The 22014-nt window shown below is 43.2% G+C and overlaps 1 protein-coding gene across 1 annotated transcript in view; it reads right to left on the bottom strand.

The window, feature by feature from the left end:
- The window catches only part of LOC122564423 (collagen alpha-6(VI) chain-like), a 177950-nt gene extending 157974 nt beyond the window's left edge, over positions 1–19976 (bottom strand). The window contains exons 1-2 of the mRNA XM_043719265.1: positions 19927–19976; positions 18447–18595 (exon numbers count right to left, since the gene is read on the bottom strand). Of these exons, the coding sequence (XP_043575200.1) occupies positions 18447–18585 (139 nt within the window). The 5' untranslated portion in view covers positions 18586–18595; positions 19927–19976. The remainder of the gene's footprint in view (positions 1–18446; positions 18596–19926) is intronic.
- Positions 19977–22014: the final 2038 nt, after the last annotated feature.

The raw sequence follows: 22014 nt of genomic DNA, 5'->3' as shown, positions 1-22014 counted from the left end.
ATAAATCTGCCAGCACTTCATGATTTGTCAGTCTGTAGCTCAAGCAATTAACAAAGTAGTACTTCCCTGGTGATTGGAATTTTTTTGGAGTTCTTCCCTTCCCTTCATTTCCTGATTTAAAGCTATTTCTGAGATGGTATGTGTATGTGTATCCTGCGTTAGTGAAGATGGATGCAACATACCCATTTAGATCAGTTCAATTTCAATTTCTGGGGACCATCAACATCCATTATAAGCCCTCTGGCTGCACTGGCTGCATTGAATACACCTCCTCCAGACCATCTTCAAGTAAGAACTGTGTTCCATTTTCCTCATTCTCCACTGCATCTGTTCTGACAATACTGTCTTTCGTACCAGATCTTTTGACACATGTATCTTTTCACTCAGTTTGGCAGGATGACGGCTTACAAGGCCTAAGATCAACTTTGCTGTCAAATGAGTCCTTCCGTTCATCAAATACTGATCAATTAAAGAGCAATTCTGAATCTTTTCCCAGATGGGCTGAAACTATTTCACCTTCAGTTGGAATATAAAGAGTTAGCTCACCCAACAGGTAAACCAGTGATGGTGGTCTATGCATTAAGGCAAATGAATTCATCTGCACTGAGTTGTGCACAAGGGATTAGCTGTACTGCGGATGCCTGGATGTCAAGTTCCATTCCCTCTTGTGCCCAATACCCACATGCCACTTTTCTAGCTACATCCCCAGGGCTAGAAAACATCGCTTCCCCTTGTGACGATACTGCTCCTTTAACAAGATTATGTTGCCCTTGGTTTTTTTTAAAAAGGGCTTGTAAAAGGCAGAGTTTCTGATTTGTCTGGGTTTATGCCTAACAGCTATTGCCTAAGACAATATTCAGGGAAAAAGCTTTTTTAAGCTTTTTTTTTAAAACATCTGCACAATGAAAGGGGAATGGTTAGTTCTCCCAGTTCAAGGATTTTTCTAGTTTGATTTAGTTTTTAGCTGGGAACCCAAAGAAACAGCTACAGTGAAATGAGGCTCCATGTTAATTTTCTCTCTGACATCTCTCTTGAATTTACCTTTTTGCCAAGGGGTGTGTTTGTGGGGATGTTGCAGGAAATTGGAACAGCATTATTAAGTTGTGATAGAGTCGGTTAGGTTTTCAGATAGGTAAAGTTATTCTGTATTCTGTTCTCATTCTTTCATGTTTCATTCGGTATTCTGTAAATAAATTCTGTTTTGTTGAAAACTGAGTGGTTTGACCAGCTCTTAGAATATCTACCTTACACCTGCTTAAAACATCAAGAAAATCTAGGGTCTGGGCTACCTTCTTGAAATGTTTTGAGGGGGTCTGGCCTGGTCCATAACCTCCCCCCAAAACAAATGTCTGGCTTTGGTCGTCAGAATGTTGAATCTTATCACAAAGCTAGTCCCTTTTTCTTTTCTAAAAGCTGTTCCTTGGCTCAAGGATACTCTGTCGTTGATTTTTATCAGAGGGGTAATTAGCTAGGCCGGGCTCCAATCAGACTGGTTTGATACAGAGGTGAAAAGGATTTTGAGAGGCCTTTTGTTTTAATGTAAACAGATGAGACTTCAGGCCAAAGTGGTCATGTTTAGAAGTGATCTGTATAATGAAAGGGGAGTGATCAGCTCTCTAGCTGAGTTGAGCAGTTTAGTTCAGTCCTGAATTGGTTGGGAGTTCAACACTGAGCTGTGTGGAAACTCTCTCTTCTGCCCTTCTTACTTTAACCTGTAAGCACCTGACCCTTTTTGTACTGTGTTTTAAAGGGGGTTTGCTTATTGGGACTGTTGCATATATTTGGAACAGCATACTTAAATCTAGTTTGGATGGACTGAGTTCTATAAGGATTCTTTATTCTGTTCTTCGTGTTTCATTGTATAACTTTGTGAATAAAATTTTTGTCTTGTTTTAAACTTGGTAGTCAACCTCACTAACTTAATCCGGGTAATTTTCACTGTACACTTACCGAAACAAATAGCAAAGTTATGGTCTGGACTGCCTGCTTAAGAATGTTTTGAGTGGTCTGGCTTAGTCCACAACAATGTCCTCTGAGCAACAACCATTGCTTTTGTGATCGCTGGGTGAAATTTCTGCTTTGGGGGATTTTTTTCAAAGACTTATCGCTGACCTTCAAATTACGTGATTAGAGGAATTGCTGTGTAAAGTCAGGCTGCATGCCCTGTTCTTTTTTATAAAGTGAGTGAGACCCTGATGATACTGAACGATATTAGTCGGTATTCTGGATTCAGTGAATTCACTAAGTTTAAATCAGAATCACTGCTCCTATTTTTCTCAGCTAGCATTTGCTAATCACGGTTCTGCTTCTAAATAAAAAGGAAATACTGTAGATGTTGGAAACCTAGAATAAAAAAGGCTACAATTTGTGCATTTTGTTTGACTGACAGCCAAGATATCCTTTAATTTGAAGGAAACTGCACTTCGTTTTTCACTTCGACACTTTACTGCCTTCAGGACTCAACATTCAGTTCAATAGCTTTAGACCATGAATTCCCTCTATTCCCTCTTCCACTTTGTTTACTTGCCCCTCCTTACTGGGTGCTTTGCTTGTATGGGTTTTCTCAGTTCAGCTTATATATTTTCTGCTTTTAACTTCCATTATTAACACCCAAACTTAACCCATATCGCTTCTTCTGACTGTAAGCACTCTCTTTGCCTTTTGTTCTAGGATATGTTGACCACCTGTTCCATTTGTTTGTCTCTCCATTTTCGCTCCCCCCCGCCAACCAAAATTCTGCAGCATAAAATCCATCACTTTTCTAGCTCCCTTCAATTCTGATAAAATAAAATTAGACTTGAAACATTAATTCTGTTCCTCTCACCACAAATGCTGCCACATCCGCTGAGCTTTTCAGGCACTACCCATTTTTATTTCCAATCTGCAGGATCCACAGGACTTTATTTTAATTGTTTTGATTTCAACAAGCAAGGCTATCTAAAATTTAATATGTGTAAAGTTTTTTTTGCAAGGACTTTGTAATTGACAAATTTTCAGAGCTCTGCTTCCGCTGCATAGCAGTTATCCAAACCTACCAATTCATTTGGATTAAATCCACCATGGTCTTAACACTTTAGCTGTTGCTGACATGCTCTGGCAAATATCTGATACAATTTTTTAAAAGCAACTGGCATCATTGATTTCACTGTAGACATTGCTTTCATTTCATAATTCTTTAAAAAAAAAGCTGAGGTATGTATTTTGTCCTGCAAACTTGAGCTAAGAAACTTTTGTGTGCAATATAAACGTTTCTCCATTTGATCCTGGTGGTCGGTTTCAGCTTTACATTTATGGAAAAGTCATTGCCATGAGCACACCTAAACAGAAACATCATGCCCTGGATTGTGCTTTCAAAAATAGAGAAACACTTCACCTCATTGCCAGCTACTCAGAGAGATGTCTTGAGCATCTCAGCATAGATTTACACTATTACAGAGCTTGTGTATAGTTTTGGGCTCCTCAGGGTATATTGGTGGCTCAGTGGTTAGCACTCTGCCTCACAGGTCCAGGGCCCTGGCTTTGATTCTGCCCTCCAGTGACTGGGTCAAGCTTGCACATTCTCCTGTGTCTGCGTAGGTTTTTGCCGGGTGCTCAGATTTCCTCCCACAGTCAAAAGATGCGCAGGTTAGGTGGATTGGCCATGCTAAATTGCCCATTGTGTCTAGGGATGTACAGGCTAGGTGGGTAAGCCATGGGAAATGCAGGGCTACGGGGATGGAATAGGGTAAGGGTGTGGATCTAGATGGGGTGCTCTTTGGAGAGTAAGTGTGGACTCGATGGTCAAAGTGGCCTACTTCCACACAGTAGGGATTGTATGAAACCTAAAACAAAAGACATATCCATCATAAGAATGCAGTGAGAGTTCAACAGACTGGTTCCGAGGATGGCAGAATTGTTATTTAAAGAAAAATTGAGTTGACTGGGTCTGTATTCACTGGAATTTAGAAGCATGAGAGATGATCTCATCAAAACATAAGAAAGTCTCACAGGGTTGAACGGACCAGATATGGGAACGATGTTCCCTAGGCCAGGGTTCCAGACCAAAGGGTCAGAGTCTCACGATATGCAATAGGCCACTTCTTCACTTAGAGGTTGGTGAACCTGTGGAATTCTCTATGGTTGTGGAGACCAAGTGACTGAATATATTTAAGAAACAGACATATGGATTTTCTAAACACTAAAGGCTTCAATGAGTATGGGAAGAGAATGGAGATCAAGGATTTGATCAAACTAAATGGCGAAGTTGGCTTGACGGCCGAGTCACCTACTCCTTCTCTTTTCTCTATTTCCATGATCCTAATATATACCCTGCATTAGGGATCTCTGACATTTATGAATAGTACAAGGGACAGCAGGACACTTCAACCACACAGATCGAAGAATCCCCGATAAGCCACTGAGCAATGAATTTTAATCTGCGGTGCTCCCACGTGGGTTTGTTGTCCATCAGGGGTTAAAAGCAGCAGAATTGATAGTCTATTCTCCAATCATTAAATTCCACATTCATTCGGTCAGATGTCAAGTTCCCTATGCATAGGCAGATTATGAATTAACATTCTTTTCCAAGTATTGCTCTGTGTGGGTGAGCAAGCAAGACAAACAAGAATAAATCTCTTCAATTTCTGACCTCATATTGCATTGACTGTTTCTTGGAACTCATCAGGAAAGGCAATGAGGCAACATAGAGGGGTGAATCATGCCAATAACTACTCAAAATGCAGAAGTGTTTCACCAGCTAGCGGAAAAATGGCTTGTTTGCATTCCCATTTCTCAGAAGTTGCTTCCTAGTTCCTAACTTAGAAGTTAGTTAACTCGGAGTTTTGCGCTATTATTTCAGGACGGCCATCCCTTAGGCTGACACAGATTGGAGCACAAACGCCGATAATGTAGCCAGCAATAAGATCAGCGACAATATGCAGCCTCTTGAGGTTACAGTCGAGTGGAGTCATATGATGCAGAAACCAGCAGAGGCCGCTGGGCAGAGGAGGAACCAAGCAGAGGGAAGCAATGAAGGGAGTACCAGAGAGTCAACAGCATGTGGGGAAGTGGGGGGGTGGGGGGGAAGCTGACTGAAGCCATGAGACAGAAATTATATGCAGAGAGTTAAGGAGAACTTCTTTTTCTCTGTGTGTTTGTCTGCATGCCACAAGTTATATCCCACAAAGTTGTCATTGGTTATGAATCTCAATATCTCCCCACCATATTTGTGGTTTGGGTTGAAAATGGGCAGCACAGAGCGTTACCTGTATCCACCACCCCTACACACACAGGCACACACTCACACTATCATTTGTCAAGTAAGTGATTGATGTAATTAAGAAAACAAGTCAGAACTGTGGTATGGGAGAAAGTGAGGACTGCAGATGCTGGAGTACCAGAGTTGAAAAATGTCGTGCTGGAAAAACACAGCAGGCCAGGCAGTATCCGAGGTGCAGGAGAATCGACGTTTCGGGCATAAGCCCTTCCTGGAGAAGGGCTTATGGCCGAAACGTCGATTCTCCTGCTTCTCGGATGCTGCCTGGCCTGCTGTGTTTTTCCAGCACGACATTTTTCAAGAACTGTAGTACGTCTTACTTCACAACCTGTCAGCGACTCACCAGTGACAAAGAGGTGAGTACATGACAGGAGGTATTTATTCACTGGATTTGGAAAGGCTTTTGTCAGTGAAACTGCAGAGCTCCAGTCATGCCCAGGTAAGGAGCTGTTATTAAAAGCCTTTCTCGCGGACAGTACTACCACCCCCGACATGTGATTGCCAACTGATTGGCTGGCACTGCATTCACTTTTAGCTACCCATCCTTCCTTTTCAGTTTCACTGCACCATCAGAGTAGCTTATTCAACTTCCACCTCTTATCAGGTACAACAACCAAACATATGAATTTGGACTAGAGGCTGGCCATTCGCCCCTTCAAGCACGCTCTGTCATTCAATAAGATCACGACTGTTCTGAATGCCATATTCCCATTCACCCCTGATGCATTGGCACTACCTGTATCAGCTTCAGCTGTCATCCCCTCACCTGCCCTGCCCTTCTTACTGCAGATGGTTGAGATTCAGCTGGAAAAAACTGTGACTCCATCCTCCCCCACCCCAGCCCCACAAACACTGGAGCTATTTGCAGAGGATCAGCTCTCTCAACATGTGCGAGCACTGGTGTCTCAGGATGCTTGGAGTCCCTGTGATATCTGTAGCCTCCTGAATCAAGGCTTCCTTTACATTGGGATATGGTCTGCAGGGTAACTGTCAATAGAGTGCCAACCACTTGGGTGCTGCCTCTTGGCCCCTGCTACTGCAAGGGGAGAAAGTGGTTTGTGTGCACAGGAGGGAAGATTGACATTGGTGGAGGGTGACAGCAATAGGATGAAGATGAGTGTGAGTAGAGGTGGTGGAGGCTGGTACAATTACAACATTCCAGACCAGGGTGGTGCTGGAAAAGCACAGCAGTTCAGGCAGCATCTGAGGAGCAGCAAAACCAACTTTTCAGGCAAAAGCCCTCCATCCTTTCCTGAGCTGAGTTGCTGTGCTTTTCCAGCACCACTCTGGTCTGGACTCTGGTTTCCAGCATCTGTAGTCATTGTTTTTACCACAATTACGACACTTAAAAGGCATCTGGATAGGTATATGAATAGGAATAGTTTAGAGGGATATGGGCCAAATGCTGGCAAAGGGGACGAGATTAACTTAGGATATCTGGTCAAGTTGAATCAATGGGTCTGTTTCCATGTTGTACATCTCTATCATTCCAAGACTGTTTAGACTGGGATGAGAGGAGTACCTGGAGAGTGGGACATGTGGTTCTGCAAGGGGTGTTTACTCAAGGAGTGTCGCTCAGATGGCATGCTCATTGCGAGGGGCTTATTCTATCACCCACTTGATCTACTCTCCTTTCAGTGCACCTTCTCCTGGCTAGAGGAATCACACTCCTGCTGCTGACTTCCTCAGTCACCTACTCATGAGTCTGCTTGATTAGGGAGGTCATTCCCATCACTGGGGACAGCTCACCTCACTGAGAACCCTCAGGCCACTCAGCAGGACCTCTGGTTAGAGTGAGACACCCTAACTGGGCTGGATGGTGGGCAGCCTCAAAACCCCAACTGCTGGCAAGCCCTGCCAACTCACGTCATGGCTCCATACCCCCTTTAGTTAACAACCCTTCCTTTGACTGACACAGTTTGTCATCCCAGCTCCCCTTCTTGATAGGTTAGGAAATGTGGCGCTTGGAAGGTTAATGCCAACGATCTGGATAAGAGACTGAGTAAAGCTGATCATTCAGTAAATGAGAAAATTAAATCTGAATTACATTTTAATTTAATGAAAAGTTAAATTCACAATAGGAAAATGGCCCTCAAGAATTAAGTAACATTTGCACCAAATAAGTGCACTCAGTCTTTTTCCTGGGGGTGGGAAATTGAGGACAAGAGGACATCAGTTTAAGGTTAGAGGGAAAAGAATAAAAGGGAACCTGAGGGGCAACGTTTTTACACAGAGGGTGGTACCCTTCTGGAATAAGCTACCAGTGGAAGTGATTGAGGCGGGTACATTAACAACATTTAAAATGCATTTGGACAAATACATAGATAGGAAAGGTTTAGAAGGGTATGGCCAAGTGCAGGGAAATGGGGATAGACATTTTGGTCGGCATGGACCAATTTGGGTCAAAGGCCTATCTCTGTGCTATAGGACTCTTTATCTATATGTGCCAGGCAATGATTAATTCCAATTCGACAGAATCTGTCGCTTCTTCATATTCAAACGTTATTACCAGGACTGACTCCCTTATGATCAATATACCATGAAACTGAACTGCACCAGCCATACAAATACTGTGGCTACAAGGGCATGTCAGAGCTAGAATTCTGCAGCAAGTAACTCGCCCTGTACTTCCTCCGTGCCTGTCCATCAGCTATATGGCAGAAGTCTGGAATGTGATGGAATGCTCCCCACTTGCAGCTCCAACACTCAGGAAGTTTGACACCATCCAGGACAAAGCAGCCCACTCAACTGGCACCCTGTTCACAAACATGCTCAATAGCAGCAGTAGGCACCAATGGCATAGACAGGCAAAAGAAGGAGCTTCTGTGTAGTCAATAAAGGGAACTAGGCACCAAATTAAGAACCTCAAAGGTCATTATCTCTGCAGCATTACCCAAGTCACAGAACAGATCAGATTAGAAAGGTGAATGTGTGGCTCAAGATTGGTGTGGAAGAAGTGGGTTCTGGTGGTTGCTGCACCAACACCAGCACTGGGGAAACTGGCATCTGCACAAGTGGGACCATTTCCATTTCAACCATATTGCGGCCAGTGTTCTTGTCGACTGTATAACAAAGGAAGTGAGGAGGATTTTAAATTAAACAATGGGGCAAAGGATCTGAAGGGTGTTGAGTCCAGTCAAATCCAAGGAGAAAGCCTTGGGATCTTTTCAGCACTGGTTGGAGACACGCCCATGTACCTCCAGTCATTTCCCGCAAGTGTATTAGAAAATAGCAAAAAGGGAATAGAGCAGACTGTTTGCACATTCAAGCACACTTCATCATTCAACAGGAGCTTATCTGTTCTCTGCCTCAACTCACTTCCCTACCCAATCTCGTATTCTTTAATACCATAGTATCGAAAACCTACTCTGATTTAGCAACCACAAACCTCCTGGATCACAAATTCCTTTGATTTACACCCACTGAGTGAAGACATCTTTCCTCAACTCTACCCTGAATACTTTCTAATTCTCTAACTATTGTTCCAAATTCCAGGCTTCCTAGCCAGTGTAAAAATAAAATTGGAAACAAAATCTGAAATTGCCTTAAAAATCCAGCAGCTCTGACAGCATCTGTGTAGAGAAAGCAAAGTTAACATTTTGGGTCCAGTGACCCTTAAGGGACCCTTAAAGGCAACATTAATTCTGATTTCTCTCCACAGATGCTGTCAGACCTGCTGAGCTTTTCCAGCAATTTCTGTTTTTGTTTCTGATTTCTAGCATCTGCATTTCTTCATTTTTTTTGTAAATAAAATTACCATGTCAAACACCTATGGACAGATTTCGATTGGATCACCTCTCCTTCTTTGAAACTCTAGGGAACAAGGACTAGTCAATCTCTCTTTATAATACAACCCTTCATCTCATGAACAACTGGAGCAGAACTTTACCAGGCTCCCGATGAGGAATGTGTGGGCCAGATTTCCTGAGGATTGCCACCCTGCTCCTATGGGGTGAATTTGTATTTGCAGATATATTCTATTTTGTTCAAAAAAACACACTCAATTTGCAGGCTGTTAGTCCATGCAACATTTTACAAATTCCTACTTTGGAAACAGAACCAGTCTGACTCAAGGTTGGAATACAGACAGACTCTAACCTTACACCTTTAATGCATTGTCTGAGTTGAGATGTCGCCTTTTCTTACAAAACCTTAAGTTATCTTGAGAATGTGACTTGAAAGAAGGTCTGGGATTTACATATTAATGAATCGGAACCTGCAACCCATTATAAGTGATTAAAGACTTAACAGCAATCTAGGTTTGTTCAATATATCGTATCAGTTGCATGCTATAATCCTGCCCCACTAGCTACCTGACGAGGGAGCAGCACTCCGAAAGCTTGTACTTCCAAATAAACCTGTTGGACTATAAAATGTTGTTGTTTGATTTTTAACTTTATCATGCTAACAGCTCTGCATTTCTGACAGCAGATTCCGATCAGGGCTCGTTTCAAAACCGGTGTGGGGTGACTTGATGTCTCAGTGGTCGGCACTGCTGCCTCATAGCACGAAGGAGCTGGGTTCAATTCCTCCCTTGGGTGACTGTGTGGAGCTTGCACGGTCACTCCATATCTATGTGCACTTCCTCTCACAGTCCAAAAATATGTAGGTTGGTGGATTGGCTGTACTGAAATTGTCTGCAGTGCTCAGGGATGTGTGAGCTAGTTTATGAGCTATTCGTTGTCACATATATCTATAAAGATACAGGGAAAAGTATTTTGCTGCCACAATCAGGCACCATTTTGAGTTGCAAAAAGAATAAAAACAAATTACATAGATAGTGTTCATCTTCCTTACACAACTCCGGGGTTTTGAAAGGTGTTCCATGACTCAGGGAGGTCCCACTCCAGGAACAGCAACGACAGCCCACCTAAGAGTCCGCATTTCATGCAGATTGCCACCAGGAGTCACTGCTCTGGGCACTGCCTCTGGGGTTTCAGGCAGTCTCTGGGATTTTTACCACAAGAGGTGAGTCTGGGTGATCCAGCTGGACCCAGCTCTCTCGATGTTTTTTTCGCTCTCTTTCCCTCTCTCTCTCTCTGACACCCATCAGGGACAGACCCTGCTCCAGGTTCAAGACAGGAACAGCATGGCTGCTTTAGGGAGGGCCTGGACAGTCCATACGGTAAAGTGGATTAGCCATGGTAAATGTGAGGTTATAGAATATGGTAGGGGATGCTCTTTGGAGGGTCAGCGCGGACCCGATGGGCTGAATGGCCTCTTTCCACACTGTAGGGATTCTAATATTCCAAGTGTGAAAGATCTCTTGTAGTGTAGGGCAGTTGGGAAGGCAAACCACATCCCCTTTTTCATGACAGTAGTTGCCATATTAGTCCTACAGTCATACAGTCTACAGCATAGAGAAAGGTCCTTTGGCCCATCAAGTCTGCGATAGTCAAAGACAACTGTGTAACTACTCTAATCTCATTTTCCAGCACTTGGCCCATGGCCTGACTTAGACCTGCAAGTGCCCATCTAAATATTTATTAATTGTTGAGGGTTTCTTCCTCTCCAACCCTTACCAGCAATGACCTCCAGATTCCCACCACCCTCTGGATAAAAGAAAATTTTCAATCAAATCTCCTCTAAATCTCCTGCCCCTTAATTGAAATCTTATGCCTCTTGTCACTGATGCCTCTACAAAAGAGCCAAGTTATTTCCTGCCTACCATACCTATGTCCCTCATGGTTTTATACAACTTAATCACGGGCCCCTTCAGTTTTCTCTGCCCCAAGGTAAATAACCCCAGACTGCCCAATCACTCTTCATAGCTAAAGGTCTACAACTCAGGCAAAGTCCTGGTATATCTCCTCTGCATCCTCTCCAGTTCTATGGCACCCTTCCTATAATATGATTCAAATGCCCAGCATTACAGGTAGTCATTTTGACAGGTCCTGTGAAGGGTTAAGTTCATATGGTAAGTGTCAGGTTAGGGTGCCAGAAGGGTCAATTGCCAGAATGCCATGTGAGTAGCGTGCCAAGGGGTAGGGGGTAGTGTGACAGGTAGCAAGGGGACCAAATGATGGAATGCTTATGCGAGGATAGAATGGGCAGCAGATATTGAGTGTGGGAGTAAAGCGTGTTAGTTCGAGCAGAGGAATTTCCTGGGTCACATGATGGTGGTGCAGGGAGGGCGACCGGTAGTCACATTTGGTAACACAGGTCTTTGGGTCTCAAGGGCAGAGGGATTGCTGTGTCCAGTAGAAAAAACGATAGTGCCAGATCTTGCGAAGTGGTGGTTTGGATCCCTGGGGTGTAAGGGATCTCGGGAAGGTGTAGTTGGAGGGTCAGTCAAATAGTCACTCAGAAGTTAGACTAGGTATTAAATCATCTGACTACTTCTGAGTTAACTGCAGCAGAACCTTCTGCATTTTCTGATTTACTTTGAGGGTTCCGATATAGGGAATTGCCCTCAGTATCTTCAGTTCATCAGGCAATTATCTCAGCTGTTGTCATGTCAGGGATTTCACAGGGTTTCCATGTACCATGGCAGGAACACAATCTGCAAATTCCAAACTCCAAAATACTTCCTCAGGTGAGGAAAATAAAGCTGCAAAGAGTGACCTCACAGCAACTCTATAAAACTACCCTGGCAATATTTTCACTTTTTACATTACAATCCATTTGCAATAGAGTTCACATATATTTGCCTTTTTAATTGCCACTGTACATTGGTGGTGGAGCACCTGTATAGTCAGGCTGGTGAATAGATGTTGATCAAGGAGGGTGCTTTATCCTAAATGGTGTTCAGCTTCTTGAACATTGTCAGAGCTGGATTCCTTCAGGCAATTGGGAAGTATTCCATCATGATCCTGACTTGTTCTTTGCCCACTATGTACATTGCAGAGTGAAGAGATGAGTTACTTAGCATGGATCTCCTAGCTTCTAACCTGCTCTTGCAGCCACAACATCATGTGATTTGATGTTTTATTGTCACATGTACCTAAGTACAGTGAAAAGCTTTGTTTACGAGCAGTACAGGCAGATCATAGTAAGCAAGGACATACAGATCTTACAGTCCAGGGCAGAGCAGTTGCCGTACCAGGCCATTATGCACCTAGATAGTACTCTTTCTATGGTGCATCTGTAGAAGTTGGTGAGGGTTCTTATGGACATGCCAAATTTCTTGAGCTGCCTGAGGAAGAAGAAGGATTGTTGTGCTTTTTTGACCGTCGCATCTATGTGGCAAGTCCAGGACAGGTTGTCGGTTATCGTCACTCTGAGGAACTTGACCCTCTCCAGCCTCACAGCCTTAGCTCCATTGATGTAGATGGGGGCATATTCCCTTCCTTTCTTTCTGAAGTCAATGATCATTTCTTTAGTTTTACTGACATTGTGAGAGAGGTTGTTCTCATTGCACTACGTCATCAAGCCCTCCATCTCCTTTCTGTATTCTTGCTCGTCATTGTTAGATAACCGTCCTACAACAGTGATGTCATCAGCAAACTTGCAGATGGTGTTCATTCAGAATTTGGCAACACAGTCATGGGTGTACAGTAGGGGCCTGAGGACGCATCCTTGGGGGGGCTCCTGTGTTGAGTGCTATTGTGGAGGAGGTGCAAGTTGTCTATCTTCACTGATTGCGGACTGTGGGTCAGAAAGCTGAGGAGCCAATTGTAGAGGATGGTGCTGAGACCAAGGTTTCAAGATTTTGAGATCAGTGTAGAGGGGACAATGGTATTGAAGGCAGAGCTGTAGTCAATGAGAAGGAGCCTGACTTAGGTGTCCTTGTTGTCCAGATGTAGCTGCTCCAGTTAAATTTCTGGTCAATGGTAACCTCCAAAGTGTTGATGGCGAAATATTAAGCAATATTAATGCTGTCAACTGTAAAGAGTAAATGTTTATATTTTCTTATTGGAGATGGTCATTGTTTCATGCTTCTCCAGCAAAATGTTACTTGCCACTTAACCAGCCTGAACGCCTATTGACACTAACTGCTTCACTAGCTTGGTACTGAGCGTTTCCTTCTTAGGTCGACACACAGGATTGAGGGCTTGCTTTCAATTAAATGCAATAGATTCTCAGATATTTGGTAAGTCCAATTCATATTGTGCAGCCTCTGTCACAAGCAGGGAAGTGGGGCTTGAAGTGTTTGGCAAAACGAATTGTTGAAAGGTTTGTGTTCTTTCTCTGATACCTCAATCGCAGCACTATTCCTACAAATTGTTTCTACAAAGCTATTCTTGCAAATTCTTTCAACATGCGTAGTCCCTCCCAAATGAACCTTCTGCATTTCAGTTGGTCCCAAGGATTTTTGACACTCTTGGAGATGCTTTACAGAATCTCTTACCACAACTGAGCTTGAAATAGAACAGTTACTTTGAATTATATCTCCCAGCCAGTAAAGATGGTTGAGTTGTTGGTCAACTCAATGCTGGACAAGCCCACTTGGGAGAGAACTCTTGGACTGCCTTCCTTTTCAACAGATTTGGAAGATCTTTCAAATTCACCTTTGGTGGTGCTTCTACACTGCTTTGAGGTGTCTACTCTAAGTATCAAAATTCTTTGAAACATTTAGAAATGTGGAGATCAATGCTGCCTAGTAAACATAAACATAACCTCAGACTTGAGATGCTTGTGTTGAATATTGTGCAATCATCAGCAACTATCTCCTCATGATGGAAGGAAGAGCATTGATGAAGCAGTTGAAGATGCTCAGGGCCTAGGATATTGCCCTGGAGGCTCATTTCCCCCCAGTATTTATAGACTTCAATTTTGTCAGTGGTCTTTAATGTCAATGTGCTTTTCACCTCAATTCAAGCTCTTTTGACAATGTTCATGCAAGCTGATGCTGACTGGCAGGTCTACACTGAGTGCCAGATGGAAGGTTGAGGTGTTAAATGCCATTTGATAGTACCGTTGACAACACCTTCCATCATTTTGTTGATAATGGATAGTACCCTAAAGAGACAGTAATTGGCCTGATTGGATTTGTCCAGCTTTTTTGTGGACAGGTCTTGCCGAGGCAAAGTTCCACTTCGTTGACTAGGTAGCAGAGGGGTAGCTGTACTATAACGTCTTGGCTAAGGGGATCATTCGGCTCAATATGTCAAGATGTTATTACAGCCCATAGCCATTGTAGGATCCAATGCTTTCAGTTGTACCTTGATATCAGATTGAGAGACTCAAACTCTCTGATGCTGGAAATCTCAGAAGGAGGCTGAGATGCATCGTTCGCTTCACATTTGTAGCTGAAGGTAGTTACAAATATTTCAGCCTGGTCTTTTGCCTTGGTGCTGGACTCTCCCATCATCAGGGTATGGAATAATTGTGAAGCCATTTCTTCCACATAGTTGTTTAACCATTCAACACCATTTAGAACTCAATGTGATAGGACTGCAGTTCTTTGGTTTGTTCTATTGGTTGTGGGATCGCTGAGTTCCTTATGAGCGCTGTTTCCATTGTGCGTCATGAATACAGTGTTGTTTTATAGCTTCACCGGGTTGGCACCTCACTCTTATGAGTGACTACTGATACCCAGGGCATGCGCTTCTGCATTCCTCACTGAAGTAAGACTGATCCACAGCTTGATGGTGATAGCAGAATGAGGGATAAGTTGGGCCATGGGATTACTGAATATGGTTTCTTTACTCAGATAGTAGTAGGGGTGTGGAACACACTTCCTGCAACAATAGTGGACTTGTCAATTTTAAAGGCATTTGAATGGTCTTTGGATAGACATATGGATGAAAAAAGAATAGTATAGTCTAGATGCTTTGGATTGGTTTCACAAGTTGGCACAACATCGACGGCTGAAGGACCTGTACTGCGCTGTAATGTCCTATGTTCTATGGTAGGATACAATGCAGATGCTGATTGCCCAGTTTTGACCTGTTGGGTCTTCTCCAAAATTATTCCATTTAGCACAGGATAGTGCTAAATCTGATGAATGATATTGCAGTGTCGAGTTGGGACCTTGTCTCCAAGAAGACTGTAAGGTTGTCACTCTTGCCTATAATCCATGAAAGGTGCTTCTGTGACAGTTCGATGCATGAGGGCTACATCTGCACTACATGCCAGAGCCCCAGTCCAGTATTTATGTCCTTTGGCCCTCGGCCAGTTCAGTCAATAATAGTTCTGCCAAACTACTCTCTGTGATGGGCATTGAAATCCCTGTCCCGAGCCACTTGTTCCTTCACTGACAATCAACAAAACACTCCTTGAACTTCCTTCCTTCCTACTGCATTCAATACCTTTTAAATCATTTCATTCCTGTCCAATCACATTGTCACATACATTATCAAACAAACGAAAAGACCAATTACTATCCAGCAGCCAGGAATGGATGACACAGGAAAATGGTAAAAGAAAATGGAGGTCCATATTTGATCAATTTGAATGAAGTTTTTGTAAAGATAGCCAAGTGGTGTAGATGAGGGCAATACATTAAAGTCTATTTTGGCCTCATCAAGATTTTTGATAAAGTCCTGCCATGGATGACTGATAACAAAGACAAGAGCCCAGGCAATCTAAGGCAATTTGGCAAATTGGATCCAGAATTGGCTGAATGGCAGGAAACAGAGGGTGATGGTCAAGGGATGTTATTGTGACTGGAAGCCTATATTGAATAGCACTCCGCAGGAATCAGTGTGAGGGCTCTTGCTGGTTGATCAGTAAGTTCACAGATGATACAAAAATTGGTGGATTCATAAACAGTGAAAAGGATAGCCTCAGATCACAGGAAAATGTAGAGGGGCTGATCAGTGGCATATGGAATTCGCCCTGAAGAAGGGCTTATGCCCGAAACGTCAGTTCTCCTTCTCCTTGGATGCTGCCTGACCTGCTGCGCTTTTCCAGCAACACATTTTTAAGCTCTGATCTCCAGCATCTGCAGTCCTCACTTTCTCCTATGGAATTCGATCCAGGTAAATGTGAGATGATTCATTTGTGCCGAACAAACAAGGCAAGAGAATATCGTACATGATGAAAGGCAGAATCCTGGGAAGCACTGAGAATCAGAAGGAATGTGGAGTGTGTGTCCGCCAGTCCCTTAAGGTATTGGGATGGGTAGATAAAGTGGTTATCGGCAATGGAATATTGCTTTTATTAGTCAAGGCATAGAGTTTAAGAGTGGGGAGGTTATACTTAAACTGTATAAAACAATGGTCAGGCCACAGCTAGAGTACTGTGTGCAGTTCTGGAATCCATGTTAAAGGAGGCATGTAATTTAAGGTAAAGGGCAAGAAATTCAGCAGGCATGTAGGAAAACCTTTTTCACCCAGAGGGTGGTGGGAATCTGGAACACGCTGCCTGCAAGAATGATAGAGGAAGAAACCCTCATTGTGTACTCTGCTGTTAATGAACAATGCTGTTTATTATATAATTGCCTCCATGGTAAGAACATCCCCAATGAGTTATGCATCCCACCCCAACCCAAATAGCTTTTACACGTTCTTCTGTCTATGTCATAGCGTCCTGAAGTCATACAGTTGTAGAGGTCAACAACACAGAAAAATAAAAAGCCCTTCTGCCCACTGAGTTTTGTGCCAGTCAAAAACAAGCACTTCATCATTCCAATCCAATTTTCCAGCACTTGGCCCCAAGCATTGTAAGGCAGAAGTGGGTACTGCAGGTGCTGGAGATTACAGTCAAGATTAGAATGGTGCTGGAAAAGCACAGCAGGTCAGGCAGCATCCGAGGTGCAGGAAAACAACATTTCGGGCAAAAGCCCTTCATCAGGAAATTCAGAGGGCATGTAGGAAAATCTTTCTCACCCAGAAGGTGGTGGGAGTCTGGAACTCACTGCCTGCAAGGATGACAGAGAAACAAACCCTCATTGTGTACTCTCCTGATGAAGGGCTTTTGGCCGAAACATTGATTTTCCTGCTCCTCAGATGCTGCCTGACCTGCTGTGCTTTTCTAGCACCACTCTAATTTAGACCCTAGCCTTGTATGCCCTGGTATCACAAGGGCACATTTAAATTCAGCAGCTGTAGTCGGATGTGGCAGACTGATGTGACAAAGTGGGTTTGAGAAAATTGTATGAAAGCGTTAGGGCTTTTATTCAGTAGAAATTGGTAAATATGTCATTGTCATCACCTTTTCTAACTTGCTCACGTCATTCAAGTACTATCAGTTGATTCCACATTCTTGCTGCTGATCTCCTTGGTAATCTCCAACCATAACTCCTTCATCTCAGCAGCAGATTTCATTTTCACATTTTTAGAAAACAGTCTGTCCCTTTCCTACTTCTTTCAGTTCCCAGCAGCAAGTGGACCCAGGGGGGAGATAGTTAAACAGAGTCCAGTCTTTACCAGCCTGGATTCCATTTTGACACTTCTGTGGCAGCCTGTCACAAATTGCAAACTAGGACTGTCCCGCTAAGGAGAAGAGTTGACGGCATGTCACGAGACCCAATGTCACCCCTATTTTCTGTTCACTGGAAAGGAAACCCAGAAGAAAAATGGTGAGGTGGCAGAGTTAAAACGCCATTCAAACACTCCATTGCAATTTCTCCTGGGTTTCCTTGCCAACTGGAGCCCTGTAGTCTCCTCCCAGAAGTCTTTATTTAACTTTTTTCAAAATCTTCAGTGTTAACTGATTTGAGAAGAATGAGATTCCACACTTGTAAAACTAAATTTTCAGATTCAGAGCAATTGTTTGACACTGATAATCACCTCTCATGTTGGTAAACAGTCACCTGCTCTTGAAAGAATTCATTGGCAAGTTGGCTACGTTCATACATCTACACTGACTTCAAAACCGAGCTTGTTGGCAAGGTACTGACACATCACACCCTGGAGAGTGGAGAACATTTTTAACAGCAATTGCTAAATTTTCAACTTTAATTGGGCATGCCCATTTTTTGGGTGATGCTGTGGTTTGGTTTCCGTTGTTATAATCTGTTATGGTTTCATACTATTTTAATATTCCATTTACGTTATCTTCGTTCTCATTGCAGACTCCAGGCTAATTTCATTGGAATCCTGCTTGCCATGTTCTGGCAGTAGGGTCTGTCTCAGAACAATCTAGTTTTACAATCTCAGTTTTTCTCAATTTTATATGCTGATCTTCCAATTTGATGGTTCTCGAACTCAAGTAAACCCCTAATCAAGACTTTCATCTTCCCTACGTTGTAAATTACACATATAGTTACAATTATGTTTATTTTTGAAACCCCAAGTGTGTCTGTCAACCACTTCAGACGATTGGTAAACAATAATATCTGATCAAAATGAAATTAGTTAAATACCATTTGGCTGAGAGATGACCAAATGCAGATTACTTGAGAGAAGAAAGAATATCACTCCCACTTCAAACAGCTTCATCTCGACTCGAGTTCCAAGTACTGGATCAGTGGTGCTGGAAGAGCACAGCAATTCAGGCAGCATCCGAAAAAACCTAACAAACACAAACAGAAAACACACCGGCAATATGCTTCTGAAATCTTTACGTTGTTACCACACATTCAAAGCATACCTCCAGACTCTTGCAAATTCGTAATTTGCGGGAGTTTTACGGTTCACCTTTGGAAAGTTCGTCTCGTGACAAGTTGCAAACGAAACAAATTCGTGCCATGAGTTTCCAGCACTGATCAAGATATCTCGGGAAGTGCAATGGTCCAGCTTTACCCCGTCGGGATCGCAAACTTCATTTTCGATCCTGATGGAACACACAGATGGTCACTTATCTTAATTCTCCCCTGGAATTTCCGGGCCACCAGCATCCACTTCTGAAAGTAGTGTAGACGGAACCATGACAACCGGAGTGGAGAGCGCCCAGCATGTGATGGTTTCTGTGATTTAAAGATCAATTCCAAGGCTAGTGAGGAAAGTTACTTCTGTCAGGTAAAAGTGGGTGCCAGGCGAGCAAGGGTATTGGGTGCCCAGTTCCGTGAGACCAGGTCAGTGGATCTAATGACTGGCTTATGTCCGGGAGTGAAGTCAGCAGAAAGTCGGGGTCTGTTCAATATATACCCAGCAATAAAAGTACATTTTCATCTTTAAACCTTTCCTAAACACTTGTTATTCTTAAATGAGTCAAAAACCCTGAAAAATCTACCAACTATCCGAAATCATTTCGAGAGGAAACCGTATGGATCTGGCACTTATTTAACGTCTTGTACATTTTCTGAACAAATATACAAGCTGATTGATGTCTGATAATCTCATTTTGTTTTGTTTCCATGCGCCAATTACGAAGGTCCGAAAGAAACGCCAGAAAACGAATGAATTGAAAAACAAAACAAAAAATAATGCGCCCTCTGATATGGTGAGGGAAAATACTTTATTCCACACGGGATCTGAATATTCAGATTTCGTTTCGCAATTTAAATATTCTCTCCTTTCGAAATAACTTCGAATATATAAAATGCTTACGAATTTGTTTTTAACTTGTTTGTTCTTAACGCCTTCTACATGAAAAAAAAATCAGTTCTTACAGGACTCGACCTACCGTAATTAAATCGCCAGCAATATTCGCTTCAGCGAATATCCGAAAGATCACAACCCAAATTGAATTACTGTACTGAATGCAGATGCATTACCCAAATTGAATTACTGTACTGAATGCAGATGCATTTATTTTTTGGAATTAAGTCACGATTAAGCTAAAAATCAAATTCTTCAACAATGAAAAAAAACGATTAAAATCGACGAATTGATTGAAAACCTTGCTCCACATTAAAATGCAATACATTTCAGTAAAGCATCAGATAGCATCATTTCACATACCACACCTAGAGCGGTCCATCAGCCAATTCTGAAAGCCCGTTTGGAACTTCCTTATATTAAAGTGTTCGCACCCCCACCACCTCCCATTTCCGCCAGCATGTCGCCTTCAGCTCGGCTTTTCCGAGCAGAAATTGGCAGCCCCGAAGACTATCCCATTCGCGGAAATCGAGCGAACCCAGGGGTTTGCAGTGGAAGGCGAACCAGCCCCCAGCCCAGCCCCGGAACGCGCGCCAGTCTCTTCCAGAGAAAGGATCAAAGGTACCGGGCTTGGCATTAAACACCACCGCGGCTTCCAGCAAACGGACAGTTCCTGCTAGTGGTGCAGGTCGCTGGAAAAGGTCCCCGGAGTTTTGGAGAAGGAAGCACCGAGAACTTTGCACGCACCAACATGTCCATTTGGAAAGGTGCAACTGGCAGCTCCTGCCAACTTAAAAACGGTGAGATGTCATATAGCTCATCTTCCTTTTAGTTGCACGGTCGCCTGAGTAAACTCAATCTGTTCTGATATTGCAGCCAAATGGCCGGCTCTCAAGGAGCAACTTGATGCCGTTTAAGAAAATAGTAAAAAAAATGTATTTATACAGCATTTCTCATAACCAGAGTGCCAAAGAACTGCATATTTAATGAAGCCAGCAAATGTACTGTTAAAAAAAATACAAATCTGGCCAGTGAGCTCACACAACAGCGATGTTATTGTACACGGCCAACCGCACAGCCACTTCACCAGACATTAGTGGATCAAAGATGCTCTTAGATGGCATTTGCTCAGCAGTCGCCTTGCTCACTGAGTACCATTATCCCTGATCTCATTGTGCCCATGGTTTAAGTGTGAATCATAGAGCTGAACATGAGAGGTGAGTTGAGAGTGACTGCCGTTGCCCTTTGACCAAAGAAATCAGAGCAAACTGTCGTAAATAGGAATCAGGGTCAGGCCATCTCAGACATGGCACAGAGGAAGATGATTTTGGTTACTGGAAGTCAATCACCTCAGCCCAGAACATCTCAGCATGAGTCCCTCATGGGAGTTCCCTGCTCCAGCCATCTTCAGGTACTTCATTAATGACCTTTCATCCATCATAAAGTCAGAAATGGGGAATGTGGGTAATAACTGATGCTTGCTCAATGTTCGATGGAGGTGTAAATGTAGGTTTAAGTGAATGCCAGGCTTCGGTGAGGAGGGTGAGCAGCCGTGAGGTAAGGCAATCAGAGGAGGAGTAAACGACTGCAGCTGCTGAAGGCATAAGGGTGATGGAGAAGTAGAAAGAAGTTTAACCGTGAAGTCACAGGCAGCAGGTAAGTGATTGGCTGGTGACAGGTGAATAGACTTCCTTCTCTCTTATTTTCTCTTCACTTTGCTACTGTCGGTAACCTAAGTGTTAACTCATGGCAGGAGAACCCTGACCTGTATCATACGCCTCCTGTGCAATGTGGGAATTCAGGGGCCCTTAAAGTGTCCCCAACTCCTTCACATGCAGGAAGTGTGTCCAGCTGCAGGCCCTGTCTGACAGCTTGGGAGCTGTGGCCGGATTCACTTTGGAGCATCCGTGAGGCTGAGGGGAATTTTGGGTAGCACGTTCAGTAAGTTGGTCACACCGCGGATAAACATTACTGAGGAAGAAAGGGAATGGGTGACCAACAGACAGACAAAGAACAGGAAGGTAGTGCAGGAGTCGCCTGCGGTCATCTCCCTTGGTATACCTGTTTTGGATAGAGATGACTGCAGGGGACCCCTGCACTACTTCCTGCTCTTCCTCTGCCTGTTGGTCACCCAGGTATACCAAAATTGGCCAGAAAAAGCAGTGAACCCAAGGATTGGGAGAAATTAGAAATTCAGTAGAACGGAACAAATGGTTTAATTTGGAAAGGGAAAAAAGAATATGCAAGTAAGCTTATGGAAAACATAAAAAACTGACTGCAAAAACTTCTTTAAATATGTGAAAAGAAAAAGACTGGTGAAGACAAATGTAGATCCCTTGCAGTTAGAATCAGGTGAATTCATTATGGACAACAAAGAGATGGCAGGCTAGTAGAACAAATATTTTGGATGTCTTCACTAAGGAGGACATAAGTAATCTTCAGGAAATGCTG

Source organism: Chiloscyllium plagiosum, chromosome 29 (assembly GCF_004010195.1).
Source record: "Chiloscyllium plagiosum isolate BGI_BamShark_2017 chromosome 29, ASM401019v2, whole genome shotgun sequence".
In the NCBI taxonomy this organism is placed as follows: Eukaryota; Metazoa; Chordata; class Chondrichthyes; order Orectolobiformes; family Hemiscylliidae; genus Chiloscyllium; species Chiloscyllium plagiosum.
The sequence above is the reverse complement of the archived record's forward strand: the minus strand, read 5'-3'. Positions and strand labels throughout refer to the sequence as shown.